Raw genomic sequence first — 17,931 nt, forward strand, 5'->3', positions numbered from 1 at the left:
ATATATGTAGTATGTATGTAGCATGCATGTAGTATGTATGTAGTATGTATGTAGCATGCAGTATGTATGTAGCATGTATGTAGTATGTATGTAGTATATATGTAGTATGTATGTAGCATGCATGTAGTATGTATGTAGTATGTATGTAGCATGCAGTATGTATGTAGCATGTATGTAGTATGTATGTAGTATATATGTAGTATGTATGTAGTATGTATGTATGTAGTATATATGTAGTATGTATGTAGTATGTATGTAGTATGTATGTAGTATGTATGTAGTATGTATGTAGCATGTATGTAGTATGTATGTAGTATATATGTAGTATGTATGTAGTATGTATGTAGTATGTATGTAGCATGCAGTATGTATGTAGCATGTATGTAGTATGTATGTAGTATATATGTAGTATGTATGTAGCATGCATGTAGTATGTATGTAGCATGCATGTAGTATTTTTTTTTTTTTTAACATTTAACACATTAGCCGGATGATGGGACTACTACTGTCCCATCATTGGCTAATGTGTCAATCACTGTCATGGTAGCAGGCATCGCCCGATGGGACTTGTAGTCCCATCGGACGATGCTTGCACAGACCCCCGGACATCAGCACAGCCCCCCGGCAGGCCGGCACAGCCCCCCGGCAGGCCGGTACAGACCCCCACAGGGTGCACAGACCACCGGCAGGCCGGCACAGACCACCGGCAGGCCGGCACAGCCCCCCGGCAGGCCGGTACAGACCCCGGGCAGTCCACACAGCCCCCCGGCAGGCCGGCACAGCCCCCCGGCAGGCCGGCACAGCCCCCCGGCAGGCCGGCAGAGACCCCCGGAAGGCCCGAAATGACGGCGCATCATGATGCGCACACACCGCGCATCATGATGACGTCAGGCCGTCAATCAACTGAACTTCCGATTCCGATGCCGAATTCCGATATTGAAAAAATATCGGAAGTCGGTATCGGAATTCCGATACAGCAAGTATCGGCCGATACCCGATACTTGCGGTATCGGAATGCTCAACACTATACAGGACACGATAAGTTTTTCTTTGGACTACCCCCTTTTACAGTTGTTATTCCTACCATTCACCCTTTAACCATTTACCTTCCTGCGAGGAGTGAATACCCTGTTCTATTAAATTGTTACCTTTTATTAACCCTTCCTCTGCCTCCCACCTGTCACTGCATTCCGCAACATGCTTTCACGCTGTCAGGTTCCCTATATTTGCAGACCCATCTCTGTTCCTTGCTTAAATACTTGGTCTACTCTCCTGTGGTCAGGTAGATTTCTAATAACTCTCTTCTTGACCCTTTCCAATCTAGTTCCTGGACTCCATTTTCTACAAAAACTGCTCTTACAAAAGTCGTTATCGATCTACTAACAGCTAAATCTAACAGCAATGACATGCTACTGATTCTCCTGGATCTCTGAAGCATTTTTCACTATAGATCACCAACTTCTCCTCACTATGGTTTACTCTATCAGCTCCACAGATATCTTTCTCTTCTGTTTCTATTCTCACCTCTCTAACTGCTCTTTCAGTGTGTCAATTGATAGCTCATCTTGTTATTCTCTTCCTCGTACTATTTTCTCTAAGCTTTTTGTACATATCTTCTACTTACATCGCCCCCGTACTACGACAAACTACCAGTGATTGTCTGTCCACCATCTCTAACATCATATCCTGAAACTGAAATGGAGTCTTTCCAAAACTGAACTCCTTGTGTTTCCCTTTACTAACCTTACTATACTTGATATTTCGATTTCCATGTGTGGTACTACCATAACTCCCAGTCAGCACGCCTCCTGTCTTGGGATGATATTTGACTGAGATTTTTACTTCACTCCTTATATGCAATCACTTGCTTGGTCATGTCATCTGCATGTCAAAAACATCTCCAAAATCTGTCCTTATCTTTGAGACTTCTAAAATGTTGCACTATCACTCTGATATGTTCTGTTTTTTACTATTGCTACATTTTAATAATTTGTCTTTCACTAAACCTTCACTTTTCCAATCTACTGTTTACTTAATGGGAATCTGTCAGTAGGTTTTTGCTACCTCATCTCAGAGGAGCATAATGTAAGAAAAGAGACCCTGATTGCAATGATGTATCACTTACTTTACTGGATACAGAGGTTCTGAAACAATCAGAGTTTTTAGATTTAGCAATGGAGCATTGCTGAGAAAGCTGACATCACCATCATCGGGTTCTCTATATACAATGGCTATTAACAGTGATCTGCTTATCACAGATGGAGGGGCAGTGTTCAGACTAGTGCAGTCCGGCAATGATAATCACAAATAATATAAAATTCACTATAAGTAAACCACACCACACAGTGTAATAAGTGACACATCCATTGTTCAACTCTGTGTCTCAGCCTCTATTTCCCGCAGTCTTCAGATTGCATAGCAAAAACCTTCTGACAGATTGCCTTTAATGCAGCAGCCAAGCTCATATTTTGTACAGCTGCTACAACAATGCCTCTGCCCTGTACCAGTCATTGCACTGGTTAACCATCCGCTATAGAATACAACATAAACTTACTACTCTCTAGCACCCTCCTGTGCTTTCTGTTTTGCTAATGATGTAAGACTAACACCCTCCATAGTCCGAACCTTCTACTCCTGTTTACAAGATTTTTCTCATGCTGCACCAGCTTTCTGGAATGTGCTATCAAAAACAATATTGTGAACAGTTTTAAGTGTTCCTATAGACACATCTTTTAAAGATGGCCTAGCACAATACCTCACTAATCTAACTATTTTTTAGTTTTACCTTCCCACATTTTCCTTAAAATCTGGTCATTTCCATCATCTGTAGGCACATACTACATGCAATCAGTAACACTTTGTATCTGGACATGGACATACACAGGTACTGTCTGATAAACTGATTCATGCAGCTTAAATAGATACCATTATTAATGATAAATATGTCTGGATCATTGCCTACAAGCAGTTCTTCCCATTTGTGTCTCCCCTATTTAATCATAGATTATAAGCTCTTGTGAACAAGGCCCTCACTATTCTTGTATGCATTGTTGAGTTATGTGTTGCTTGTTACTCTGTGATGTCTGATATTGTCTGTAAAAGTCCCCTCTGAATTGTAAAGTGCTGCAGAATATGTTGTCGTGGCCCGGTCCAATGGGCGCTGCTTGTCTGGCTTTGGTGCCTCTCCTATCTCTGAACTTGTCATCCTCCTGCCCTTCATGTGGCTGACACATCCTACATCATCCACACAGCACTTATCTCCTGCGCAGGTGTACTACTTTCTTCCGTATTGAAGTAAGAGCAAAGTACTGAACATGCGCTGGCTATTTCCAGCTCATCAGCGCTCTTTGGCACATGCGCATTACAGTATTTTGCTAAGGACACCCACGCAGGAGCAAGATTGGGGGGCACTGTGTGGATGTTGTAGGATGTGTAGGATGTGTCATCCACATAAGGCAAACAGTAGGACAGCAATTGCGGGGATAGAAGAGGTGCCGAAGAAAGACCAGCAATGCCCATCAGACTGGACTGTGTCATGTGAGGGATTATGAAAGGTAGTTTTGGGGATATGCAGAGGGGGCTGGGGACTTATTTAAAGTTTGCTAGATTGCTGTTGGGTCGCCCTCCCAGGGCTGTGGGGTACTCGGTAACGGGACCGATGAGCTTCAATGGGAGATGTCACGGCAGCTGGGACCCGGCCCGTGGCCCTGGGCGCCCATTGTAAAAGGGGGGAATGTTCAGTGTGCTTATGATGATTAGAATGAATGAGTCATGACGCCACCTGTGGTGTTTGGCAATTAAGGTGTTAAGCCGACACTGCAGACAGATCCTCTGGGACAGATGGTGTGGTGCAGCAGTGATGTTATAGCCCTCCACAGGCAGGGCTGTAGTCCCAGGGCAGAGTAGGTGAAGTGACACATAGATGGTGTAGTGTCGGGCACAGGAGGGATGTAGCAGTGTCGGGCAGGTTGACACAGGAATAAGTGGAGAACACCAAGGCATGTAGTTCCAAAGCTTTACTCACAATCTGTTGTGGTAACGGTGCCCGCATCCGTGCCGTGTCCTCTGGGTCAGGAGCTCAGCCAACTTCCAGGCAAGATGAAGTACTCCTTTCCAACACTCCGCCAACATATGTGCCTTTTCTGAACGTCTCCCTCTTAGCGCCTTTAGTGAAGTACTCACAGTACTGAGTTACACTGGAGTTCCTCCTGTCAGATGTTCCTATGAACTCTACTTGTACGGCAGACAGCTGTAGCCTGCTTCGGGGACTCCTTGCTACCAAGTCCCGGCTCAATATCGTTGCTGTTGTGCCCCCAAGTCTTGTGTGGGAATAAAGTGGTGACAACTTCTATTCCTCCGGTGTCTGTCGCAGGACCATTAGTATCCAAACAACCTCGGGGACCGGACCACGGCCTTGCGCTTAGAACTTAGGAAGGGTTCTCCTCTAACCCTAATCCTTAGTTCTCTTCTTCTCCTCACGTTCCGTACTAATTCTTTTCTTCTTATGGAGAGTCAGGCTTTCTAACAATGTTCCTTTCCTGTGCCAGTGGACCCAGATCACTGAGGTCGGCTGCAGCACTTCCTTCATCCATCCCACTCAGGGGATCTCCTTGCACAGACTGACTTAGTCAGACTCCTGTGACTAACTGACTAAATCCTATCCTCTTCCCGCTCTTTTAGTGCAAACTAAACTCCACCCACCTCCCAGCATGCTTCATGTTCCAAGCAGGGAGCCACCAAAGAGTGCTTTGCTACACTACTATGTTGTGTGGGATGCAGGTGTTGGAGTGTGGTCAGGTGTCTCCACCTTACCTGGATGGTGGGGTACCACACCTCAGGAGGAGGTGCAGTACCTCTGTGGCGACTGAACCCTCAGAGGTGCCACACTGTAAAGCAGGAATAAAAGTTGGGGGGCTTCAGTGTACAATAGGAAATCCTGGTGACAGGTTTCATTTATGCCTTGATCCATCACGCAGTTTTTGCCATTGTTGTGATATAAAATTGCTTGAAATGTCACCCAGTTTTTGTGGAACTCATGGCTGCAAATATGCGACTTTTGGAATTGTTATGTCAGTTTCAGCCAGCTCCTTCAACTGTTTGACAAATTCAACATAATGTATGGCATAAATTAAGAAAGAAATGTATGCCATCCTCTGACTAGAGTACATGTCTATCTCTCATGGCAGCTGAAAAATAAGCACACCCCTCTTAATGAATTTGGCCTACCTTACCTCAGCGCATGCTTCATCAAGACTCGTGTACCAAACATGTCTTGATGAGTTGGTGTCACAATTTTTGTGTTATCATGATTATCTTTAGTTACCACTACTAGTCATGTCTGAAGCACATGTCTCAAAAACACCCTTAAAGAGGTTGTCCACTACTTTTTTACTGATGACCTACTCGTAAGCTAGATCATCAAACTGATTGGTCAAAGTTTGACACCAGGCACACCTGCCGATTAGCTGTTCTCGGTGTTGCTGGCAGGAACTGCTCAATTGTGGAGCTTCTCTGTCTTCTGGTAGTGGCCTCGTTCAAATCATTAGGAGTACCCTGCCATGGTCACTACCACAATCAAGCAGTTCCTGCCAGTGGCCATCACCACGAGCATCGAGGACAGCTGGTCAGCCGGGTCTCGGACCACAGCAAATCAGACATTGATGACCTATCCTAAGGATAAGTCATCAATAAAAAAGTAGTGAACGACCTCTTTAAGTATTTCAGCACCCTGGACAGCTCGGCAGGATTGTGTGTCACTGTATTGGAGAAGCAAATAGCCTTTTAGGAGAGGAAGAAGACAACAACTCTACTGCCACCAACTGGATGCAGCAATCCAAAAATGCAATATCAACCCTTTAACGAGCCTTGTCACATGATATAGAATAAAAGGACAAACTAGAAATTCCATTTGCAGGCGTGTGTTTCAGGGTGTTGTACCCTCATTAGTGCAAAATCATTTTAGTTTGGAATTATTGTTTATAGATAGAAATTTATTTCTCATTCCTTATTTTGTAAGGAAAATGTTAACTTTGAAACATGAACACAAGTAAAACTGGATTAAATAGTATGTGGGGAAATTGCAGAATTTGCATGTAGCACCCTGATAGAACTATCCACACAGACTCAAGGTCATTGGTGTGACTTTTCTCCTGGAGCTTCTGTGGTTAATATGCTGAGTTAGTAGTGGGAACAAATTGGCCATGCAGCTGTAGGGAAGACTGGCAGTGGATTTTCTGAGCATATATAGCACAAAGACAAACTACAATGCAATGCAAACCAATGGGATTTAAAAGCCTATTCACATTTTTTGGTAAAAAAAAAACAGACCAAGCTTTGGGCTTACTGAGGGCCTAAAGCTTACAGGACATGCTGAGAGCTGTACATTTGCAATAGCTAGAAAGCCACAGGTAGGACACCGCTGCTCAACATTCATTGCACGCTGTGCTTATCAGTTCACATTGCAGTGAAACTTCATTTATTCCTTAATTTAATTGTTTTCTTTCTCAAATATCCGTAGCTTTATTATCTTCATTTAGAAAATCAGAAAACATGAGATAACAGACCTTATAGATAACATCCATTATAATCCTAATGTAAAATGTCGCTATCAAGAGACATCATCTCAAATTCCAAGATTGCTCTAGTATTCGGTCATTAATAAAATAACCCCAAACCTGAACTACACGAGACTTATACATCTATATCTAATGATGCAAGTATCCGCTTCAGTATATAGAAGAATGACCATTGTACTGTGTCTATTCAGACTGATAAGGATAGATCGATAGATAGATAGATAATAGACAGATTGATAGATAGATGATAGATAGATAGAGAGATAGATAGATAGATAGATAGAGAGATAGATAGATAGAGAGATAGATAGATAGGCAGAAGATACAAAAAGTAGAACAGCACAATCTTAATGTTAGGAGCAGTGGAATGCACTAAATAAAATTATAATAAAGTGCATTCACCGCTCGGGGTCCACCGTGCGGTAGATGGTATAACCGCTGCTAGAGGATAGCTGAGCAAAGTAGCGCTGGTGTGCACAGGGTTAAAGGCGTCACCCAAGTGCACTGTGCAGGCTCTGTACACACACAGAGCTGCAAGCTATAGCACACGTAGTGATTACACTTGAAGCAGGCTCTGTTTCACACACAGAGCTGCAGCATAAACATATGCAATAGTAATGCTGGAGCAGGCTCTGTTTCACACACAGAGCTGCAAGGGTAAACGTATGCAAAAACAACGCTGAAGCAAGCTCTGTTTCACACACAGAGCTGCAGCAAAACATAAATACAACTTGCTGAGTCTGTTAGCCACTCACAGAGGCTCAGCGAGACAGACGCGGTAATCGGTCACAGGAGTGGCCTATGCTGGCAGGACACACTCCGTCTAGACCTACCGGGAGTCTGTAACAGAGACGTTGCAACTGCGAACACTCTCTGAACTGCGAAGCAGTGCGGCGAGGATAGTGCCGCAGGGAGGCACCGCTGTACGAGAAGCACAATGCAAGATGCTTAACTGCTGGTAAAGCTGAAGCTTGAGCGCGCTGGCGCTAATACTGACTCACACACTCGTAATAACCAAGGAAGGGGGTATTTAATGATTCATTCACCAGTCCAAGCATCCATCAGCAAACACACAGCAGCAAGTATGAAAATACTAGCGCATGGTGGAATGGTCATGCGCACTTTTTATAGCGTATGGGACCTGCCGGAAATCTCCAGAGCCTTGAGCTGAACCAATGAAATCAGGAGCAGGACCTGAGCACCTGATTCCTGAACTCCAATGGGAGCTTGTCCCACGGGCATGCTCAGAAGCTGGGAAGAAGGACTTAGCCTCTGAAGACAAATGTGAGGATCTGGATTGCTGCATAGGCATGGTAGAAACCAGATTCCTAACACTTATGTCACGGGTGCACAGGCCTCCACAGCAATATATCCAATATGCCAAAATCCAAATATTAGAAAAAATGAAGGCAACACTCCTTTTAAAGTGAAAAAATGTGGCTTTATTTCAGCCCCACATAGCTTGCTATGTGGGTCTGAATTAAAGCCACATTTTTTTACTTTAGATAGATAGATAGATAGATAGATAGATAGATAGATAGATAGATAGATCAAAAAATTGGAACAGCATACATATAAAAGTACGCTGGGTGCAGGGCCTCTCAGCAAGGAGTCCCCTCCGTGCAAAAGGATATAAATTCAGAAAAAAGAGGCAGCACTCCAGTATTTTCAAAAATACAAAAGGGAGTTTAATAGCTTAGGTAGTGTGGCAACGATTCGGCTGCAATGAGCCTTTCTCAAGCAGCAGATAGATGGATAGAGAGATAGATAGATAGATAGATAGATAGATAGATAGATAGATAGATAGATAGATAGATAGATAGATAATAGATAGATAGATAGATAATAGATAGATGACAGACAGATACGGTAGATAAATAGATAGATAGATACAAGAAGAACAAGTGTGAGCTACTGTGACTGCAGTATAAACATACTATAAGTGCAATAGTAAACACTGTGTACGTCATAGTGTGTGCAAACATTGTATATTTGAATTTTAGCCTACAATTTAGGATATAAACAATTTTCTAAAAAATGTTTATAAGCATACTCTATATAGCTTTAATGCAGTTTAAAATTCATATATTCTGTGTTTGAAAGACAGATGATAAATTAGATAGCTAGACAGACAGAAAGATAGATAGATAGATATAGAGACAGACAGACAGATAGATAGATAGATAGATAGATATAGAGACAGATAGATAGATAGATAGAGAGACAGACAGACAGACAGACAGACAGACAGATAGATAGATAGATAGAGAGACAGACAGACAGACAGATAGATAGATATAGAGACAGACAGATAGATAGATAGATAGATAGATAGATAGATAGATAGATAGATAGATAGATAGATAGATAGATATAGAGATAGATAGATAGATATAGAGACAGACAGACAGATAGATAGATAGATAGATAGATAGATATAGAGACAGACAGATAGATAGATAGATAGATAGATAGATAGAGAGACAGACAGACAGACAGACAGATAGATAGATAGATAGATAGATAGAGAGACAGACAGACAGACAGACAGATAGATATAGAGACAGATAGATAGATAGATAGATATAGAGACAGACAGACAGACAGACAACACTCCAATGGATAAATGTGAAGCTGATTCACCAGAGATGCATCACTTCAGCCGTTCCACGCAGCCTTTGTCAAACATCAAACATGATTTATCAGAGCTTTCCTCCCTACCTAAAGCTTCAATGAACTGCCCTCCCTACTAGCTAGATGCTTTCTCTCCTCTCAGCTCTACCAGGTACAAACATCTATTTCTCCCTTGCTGCAATCTCAAGCACTGAAAATAAAGAAAGAGGGCGTGCAGAACAGTCAGAGCCAGCAGAAGAGTTCTGCAAATTGAATAGGAACGAGCTGCAATACGTGGCTCAGCCAACAGACCAAAGTGGCATTCGCTTTATTAAATGGATGCCCATATTTCTAATTATGTGAAACTCCTTAAAAAGACCTCATACACATTAGATTAAAGTCAGCCAAACCCTTGGTGGGATTGGCTGGCAGTCTGTGTGCAGTGCAGAGGCCTCCCGACTGTCCTCCAATAGATGATGTTGGCGGCCTTTTGAAATCCAATTGCGACTCCTTTTATTTTGCATGGAGATAAGCAGCTAGAGGGATCTGGCACACAGGAACGCTCTGCCAAGCCAGTCAGTACTGGGGGAGTTAGGAGAGATAGCTGTCGGCTGAACCACGGGCTAGCAGCTATCTGATGGGGTCTTAAGTTCCTTCCATTTTTCCCCAAATATGATTTTCTTTATAATTTTCACATTTTTTATTTTCTATCCATCTGTTATAGTGTCTAATACAAGTTGCAAACTTTTGGACCAACTACTATAAATCAATAGCAGAATTTGTTGGTGTTTGATTATTGAAAATGTATGTGTCATATTCATTGTTTCTTTAATTCTTGGTGACATCTTTTTTCACTGTGGATACAAGTCGATCCCAACCGATCCTATGGAACGTTTCCCAGTAAAGAACATTTCCCATGCAATTACAGTCCCAAGGTGTCCATACAGAGTAGATGTAGGGTGAGATAACCTGCCGCTTGTGTTGGGATCAGGTCCCAGGTCTTGTATATACTGGCGTGCCCATTCGTAGTCCTTTTGTACATGTGTATGGTGGAGTCACACAATATACAGTGGCTTTTGAAAATAAGAGCTACCTAAGGTGTATGGAAAACCTAAAATCTAGAAATTAAATCATCTCAACTCACATTATATCAATGTGTGGAGTAATAGCGTCATTTTCATACTGTCATGACATAAATAACGAGCCCATCTGCTTCTTTGCTATATGGTTCTTTTGATTATTGGTCTTTTATTAACATTCAAAAGAAAGCTATGTACATATATACAATATATAGAGATTCATATATAAAACATCCCACATGAGTACACTTGTGTGTTTTGGAAAAGTTGTTTCTTTTAGTACCAGATGAACTTTTCGGCTCTGGGTTTGATGCCAACAGTTCCTGAATAAGCGTGGAGAGCTTGGCACGGGTCCACATCGGCTGCGGTTAGGCGTAAAGCTTGCATCTTGCAATCTACGCTTCCATTACGGTCCTCTTCTTAAGAATCCAGGGTATGACGGTTACTTAGGGCACACAAAATGAACACAACATGGTGTACGCACCCAACAAAGCAAAGTTGTGCTACAATGTATTATCTTTACAGACTTCCTCTACATCTATGTACAACGTTGCCACAGCCGGTCCCGTAATATGTCATTGTTAATGAATGCACAAACCCTGGCTCCTATTATTTTCTGATAAATAAAAGCTGCAAGGAAAAAAATACATACAGTACTTGTCGTCTTTCTATGACACGAGCCTCCGTATATGAACGTGACTGAAATATTTTGAATTCTACATCTATGCATGTGGGTAGGGAATGGAGCCTCTTAAGCATTGACCCTCAGACAATGATTCGCAAAGGTTTCACGGAGAGCGGAGATATCCTTGAGGCTGATAAATGAAACCCTACGCAAATCCTCCTTTCATATGCTCTTACTATTGAAAGACAGGACTATCAATGTGAATCAAATGCTACATAGATTTTATTGAGTTTCTCGACAATGCAGTGCGGCGGAGCAGACTCGTGATGGCTACAAACCAAGGACATGGCAGAGGGCTGCGATTTTTGGCTACAAATCATACTGGAATGAATGGATGGCATGTTAATGGTGAAGAGGTTCAGTTCTGTCATCTACCTGTCGAAGAATTTTGACCCATGAGGTATACCACCCTCAAGAATTTCTCTATGTAGCAGCACGGTTGACTCTGCTCCGTATAGACTGGATCCATTCTCCATCACCCTTGTGGGGAAATAAAGACCCTACCCTAATCAGTCCAATAACATTTTCCATAACATAGAAAATATCATCACTTGCACCACTGCCTTTTACACGGACAATTTCCACTATATCGAACCATCAACAATCACTCGGCCTATAGATTTGACACTGGGTTATGTCTCTTGGAGTTTTTTCATAGATATTTTTTCACCGTTCAAAAATACCTATCCAAAGGCACCGTAGTCCGAAATCCAGACGTTGTTCCCATATATATATACCTTGGGAATTGAATATCATTTCCTGCAGTAGTTGTATTATTGGAAGGTCAGCTGAAACATCCGCAGCTTGGAGTATACTGCTTTTGGTAGTGCACGGAACATCCCGTTATAGGACATGGTAAACACCAAGGCGCTATTAGATTTGCACATGTGTTCCTAGAGCCTGAAGGTTCTGTATGCTGCAGAGGATTTTTTTCTGATGGCCTGTTAATGTGATTCCCATTTTGGTCAGTTCACTAAAAAAAATTGATATAAAAGATATTATTAATTATTATTGAGGCTTTTACATTCTTATATGTCTGTTTTGGCAAATAAGATAAATGTTGGAATTGATAATGCGCAGAAAAATTGGTAATAAGTCAATTTTTCAGGGATAATTGGAGTGCAACATCAATGTGGTTAAATAGTCAATATAATTTATATGTGGTGGGAAAATAAATTCATGAAGTTTGCGATTTGAAATACAGCATTTATTAACCCCTTAAGCCCCAAGGGTGGTTTGCACGTTCATGACCGAGCCAATTTTTACAATTCTGACCACTGTCCCTTTATGAGGTTATAACTCTGAAATGCTTTCATGGATCCCGGTAATTCTGGCATTGTTTTCTCGTGACATATTGTACTTCATGTTAGTGGTAAAATTTCATTCATATAACTTGTGTTTATTTGTGAAAAAAATGGAAATTTGGTGAAAATTTGGAAAATTTCGCAATTTTCCAAATTTGAATTTTTATGCCCTTAAATCACAGAGATACGGCACACAAAAAACTTAATAAATATCATTTCCCACATGTTTACTTTACATCAGCACAATTTTGGAACCAAATTTTTTTTTGTTAGGAAGTTATAAGGGTTAAAAATTGACCAGCGATTTCTCATTTTTGCAACACCATTTTATTTTTACGGACCACATCACATTTGAAGCCACTTTGAGGGGCTACATGATAGAAAATACCCAAAAGTGATACCATTCTAAAAACTGCAGCCCTTAAGGTGCTCAAAACCACATTCAAGAAGTTTATTAACCCTTCAGGCGCATCACAGGAATTTTTTGAATATTTTAAAAAAAATGAACATTTAACTTTTTTTCACAAAAAAAATACTTCAGGTTCAATTTTTTTTATTTTACCAAGGGTAACAGGAGAAATTGGACTGCAACAGTTATTGTGCAATTTGTCCTGAGTACGCTGATACCTGATATGTGGGGGGAACCACTGTTTCAATGCATGGCAGGCCTCAGAAAGGAAGGAGCGCCGTTTGACTTTTTCAATGCAAAATTGGCTGGAATTCAGATTGGACACCATGTCGCGTTTGGAGAGTCCCTGATGTACCTAAACAGTGGAAACCCCCCACAAGTGACCCCATTTTGGAAACTAGACCCCCCACGGAATTTATCTAGATGTGTGGTGAGCACTTTGAACCCCCAAGTGCTTCACAGAAGTTTATAACGCCTGGGCGTAACAATAAAAAAATCATTTTTTCCACAAAAATGATATTTTTGCCCCCAATTTTTTATTTTCCTAAGGGTAACAGGAGAAATTGGACCCCAAAAGTTGTTTTGCAATTTGTCCTGAGTATGCTGATACCCTATATGTGGGGGTAAAACACTGTTTGGGCGCATGGCAGAGCTTGGAAGGGAAAGAGCACCATTTGACTTTTTCAACGCAGAATTGGCTGGAATTGAGATCAGACGCCATGTTGCATTTGGAGAGCCCCTGATGTGCCCAAACAGTGGAAACCCCCAATTCTAACTCCAACCCTAATCCCAACTCACCCCTAACCCTAATCTCAGCCCTAACCCTAGCCCTAACCATAGCCCTAACCCTAGCCCTAGCCCTAACCCTAACCTTAATGGGAAAATGGAAATAAATACATTTTTTTAATTTTATTATTTTTCCCTAACTAAGGGGGTGATAACGGGGGGTTTGATTTACTATTTATGGCGGTTTTTATGTTTGGCAGCTGTCACACGCTAAAAGACGCTTTTTATTGTAAAAATAGTTTTTGCATCACCACATATTGAGAGCTATAATTTTTCCGTATTTTGACCCACCGAGTCATGTGAGGCCTTATTCTTTGTGGGACGAGTTGACGTTTTTATTGGTACCATTTTCGGGCATGTGACATTTTTTGATCGCTTTTTATTCCAATTTTTGGGACGCAGAATGAACAAAAACCAGCGTTTCATGAATTTCTTTTGGGGGGGTGCGTTTACACCGTTCCGCGTGCGGTAAAATTGATAAAGCGATTTTATTCTTCGGGTCAGTACGGTTACAGCGATACCTCATTTAGGTAGTTTTTTTATGTTTTGGCGGTGTTATGCAATGAAAACTATTTTATATAAAAAATAATTATTTTTGCATCTCTTTATTCTGCGAGCTATAACTTTTTACTTTTTTGTGGATGATGCTGTATGGCGGCTTGTTTTTTGCGGGACAAGCTGACGTTTTCAGTGGTGCCATGGATATTTATATGCGTCTTTTTGATCGCGCGTTATTGCACTTTTTGTTCGGTGGTATGACAATAAATCATTATTTTTTGCTTCGTTTTTTATTTTTATTTTCTAAGGGGTTCGCTAAAGGGGTTAACTAATGGGACAGTTTTATAGGGCGGGTCGTTATGGATGCGGAGATACCAAATATGTGTTCTTTTATTGTTTTTTTTTTTATTTTCAAAAAATGAATTTCTTGGGGAATATTTTTACACTTTTTTTTTTTTTAACTTTATTACATTGTCCCAGTTGGGACATCACTGTCCTGTGACAGATCGCTGATCTGTCACATCACAGATCACTGTGACAGATCAGCGATCTGTCACAGGCATAGACACAGACTTCCTCATGCCTGCGCTTTTCAGGCACTGAGGAAGCCAGCTCCCTACAGGCCCCCGAAGGTTCCCGTCGACATCTTGGATCTGGGGGCCTGTAGGGAAAGAGCCCCCCGCAGCAGCGCTGCACATTGCGCTGCGGTGGGGGGCTCAGGTAAGAATGGAGGGAGCCCCCTCCCTGCCGATGCTTCCCTTTAACCCCCGGTACACCGCGATCGTGGTGTACAAGGGGTTAACGTGTCGGGGGCGGTCCGTGACCCCCCCTGACAAATTGTGCCAGGTGTCAGCTGTGATAATCAGCTAACACCCGGCCGCGATCAGCGGCGCTCACCACGTGGGCGCCGCTGATCGCTATGATGTACTATCCCGTCCCTGGGAATTAAGTCCCAGAGCACATGGACGGGATAGTACGTCATATGGTAGAAAGGGGTTAACAAACACGATCTGTGGAAATGCGAGATTTGCCTATTTCTGGCCGTGTAAGTCACATGGCGTAGGAAGCTATGTTGGCCAGCAGCTTATTAAAATGAGGACTTTTTTTTGGAAATATGTAAAATTTGCTTATGGTCAAACTGGCAATCATGACATTGGATGTTCAGATAAGCTCAGTTATCCACTTCCGTGGATTTGTTATAGGATCTTCTCTGTATAGTCACGGCCAAAAGGTTTGAGATTGATACAAGTTCTGGTTTTCAGAAAGTTTACTGCTTCAGTGTTGCTACATCTTTTAGCCACATGTTTCTATGGTTAGTACAATTACAAGCATTTCATACATTTTTAAACTTTTTTTATGCCAGAATTGAACTTTATTTTCTGCACTTTGCTCTGGCAATTGGATATCAGCTTCTGGGCAAAATCCTGACTGATGACCGCCCATTCTTGTCCATCAGTGCTTGGAGTTTATCACCATTTCTGTGTTTTCCTTTATCCACCCACTGACGACAGGTTCTCAACGGGGCTAAGACTTTGGGAGTTTCCTCACCATGGACCCAACATTTCAATATTTTACTCTCCAAGCCACTTAGTTAGCACTTTTACTTTGTGATGTGGTCTCCATCATGCTGGAAATGCATTGTTCATTACCGAATTGCTCCTGGATCATTGGGAGAAGTTTCTCTTGGAGGATGTTTAGGTCCCATTCTTTATTCATGGCAGTGTTCTTAAGCAGAATTGTGAATGAAAAGCCCCCACAGATGAATGGTCTCAGAGTGCTTTGCAGTTGGCATGACACAGGACTTATGGTAGTATTCATCTTTTGTTTTCTGGACATTAATTTTTCCAGATGTCCCAAATAGTCTGAAGGAAACTTCATCACAAAAAACAATGCTTTTTCTAGCATAATGGAGGGCCATGTCACAAGGCAGGAGTGATAGCTAAGTGGCTTGGTGAACATTGAGAAACGTGGTCAACGCTCAAAAAGCGTGTGGACAAAACCCCCTACAAAAAGTGTCATAAACTCAGTTTTTTCAGAGTTTATCAATGGCAGCTAATCTATCGGTCAAGCAAACTCAGAGACTACTGAGCTGTGATTTTTAGTGTCTGGGAGAGAGGCATGAAAGCGACTTGGAAGCAACTCCTAGTTGGTCTGTAAGCAGAGATTTAACATACTGCCCTCCAAAGTTTACAAATATGCACATGTCTGCAATGGAGTGACACAGCGTAAAACAGAAATCGGAAATAAGTTGCAGAATCATTTTTATAATGTAATTAACTCCTTTTTGAGCAAGTAACAGGTTCTCTTTAAAGGGATTATCCCAAAATGTATTGTTTTGTTGTTAAGCCAGTAGCTACATAACTTAATAATACATGCACACGTGGTCAAAATTGTTGGTACCCTCGTTTAATGACAGAAAAAGCCACAATGGTGACAGAAATAACTTGAATCTGAGAAAAGTAATAATAAATCAAAAATCTATGAAAATGAACAAATGAAATTAAGACATTGCTTTTCAACCATGCTTCCACAGAATTTAAAAAAAATAAAACTCATGTAATAGGCCTGGACAGAAGTGATGGTACCCTTAACTTAATATTTTGTTACACAACCTTTTGAGGCAATCACTGCAATCAAACGATTCCTGTAATAGTCAATGAGATTTCTGCACCTCTTGACATGTATTTTGGCCCACTCCTCAAGAGCAAACTGCCCCAGTTGTCTCGTGTTTGAAGGTTGCCTTTCCCAGATGGCATGTTTCATCGCTTTCCAAAGATGCTCAAAAGGATTTAGGTCAGGGCTATAGAAGGCCACTTCAGAATAGTCCAATATTTTCCTCTTAGCCCTTCTTGGGTGTTTTTACCTTTGTGTTTTGGGTCATTTTCCTGTGGCAAGACCCATGACCTGCGACTGAGACCAAGCTTTCTGACACTGGGGAGCATATTTCTCTCTAGAATCCCTTGAAAGTCTTGAGATTTCAATGTACCCTGCACAGATTCTAGACACCCTGTGCCAGATGGAGGAAAGCAGCCCCAGAACATAACAGAGCCTCCTCCATGTTTCACAGTAGGGACAGTGTTCTTTTCTTGATATGCTTCAGTTTTCCGTCTGTGAACATAGAGCTTGTGTGCCTTGCCAAAAAATTCCATTTTTGTCTCATCTGTCCATAGGACATTCTCCCAGAAGCTTTGTGGCTTGTCAACATTTTGTTTGTCTAATTCCAGTCTGGCTTTTTTATGATTTTTTTTTTCAACAATGGTGTCCTCCTTGGTCATCTTCTATGAAGTACACTTTGGCTCATACAATGACGGATGGTGCAGTCTGACACTGATGTTTCTTGAGCTTGAAGTTCACCTTCAATCTGGTTAGAAGTTTTTCTGGGCTCTTTTGTTACCATTCGTATTATCCGTCTCTTTGATTTGTCATCAATTTTCCTCCTGCGGTCACGTCCAGGGAGGTTGGCTACAGTCACATGGAGCTTAATTTTCTGAATAATATGTGCAACTGTAGTCACAGGAACATCAAGCTGCTTGGAGATGGTCTTATAACTTTTACCTTTAACATGTTTGTCTATAATTTTCTTTCTAATCTCCTGAGACAACTCTTCTTCGCTTCCTCTGGTCCGTGTTGAATGTGATACACACCATGTCACCAAACAGCACAGTGAGTATCTGTAGCCCTCTATACAGGCCCACTCACTGATTCCAAGATTGTAGACACCTGTGATGCTAATTAGTCGACACACCTTAATTTAACATGTCCATTTTGTCACAGGGGTACCATCATTTCTGTCCAGGCCTATTTCATGAGTTTTAATTTTTTTTTTTAATTCTGCGGAAGCATGGTTGAAAAGCAATGCCTGAATTTAATTTGTTCATCATAGATTTTTGATTTATTATTACTTTTGTCAGTTATTTCTGTGACCATTGTGGGTTTTTCTGTCATTAAACGAGGAGTACCAACAATTTTGACCACGTGTGTA

At 41.5% G+C, this 17,931-nt stretch overlaps 1 protein-coding gene across 5 annotated transcripts in view; it reads right to left on the reverse strand.

The window, feature by feature from the left end:
• Positions 1-10,401: 10,401 nt before the first annotated feature.
• LOC141091106 (ephrin type-A receptor 3-like) overlaps positions 10,402-17,931 on the reverse strand; it is a 409,334-nt gene continuing 401,804 nt past the window's right edge. For all 5 annotated transcript variants that reach the window (XM_073576465.1, XM_073576466.1, XM_073576463.1 and 2 more), the window contains one exon: positions 10,402-11,925. In XM_073576465.1, the coding sequence (XP_073432566.1) occupies positions 11,826-11,925 (100 nt within the window). In that variant the 3' untranslated portion in view covers positions 10,402-11,825. The remainder of the gene's footprint in view (positions 11,926-17,931) is intronic.

The sequence above is a fragment of the Dendrobates tinctorius genome, unplaced genomic scaffold (assembly GCF_039654945.1).
Source record: "Dendrobates tinctorius isolate UK_male_01 unplaced genomic scaffold, ASM3965494v1 ptg000049l, whole genome shotgun sequence".
NCBI lineage: Eukaryota > Metazoa > Chordata > Amphibia > Anura > Dendrobatidae > Dendrobates > Dendrobates tinctorius.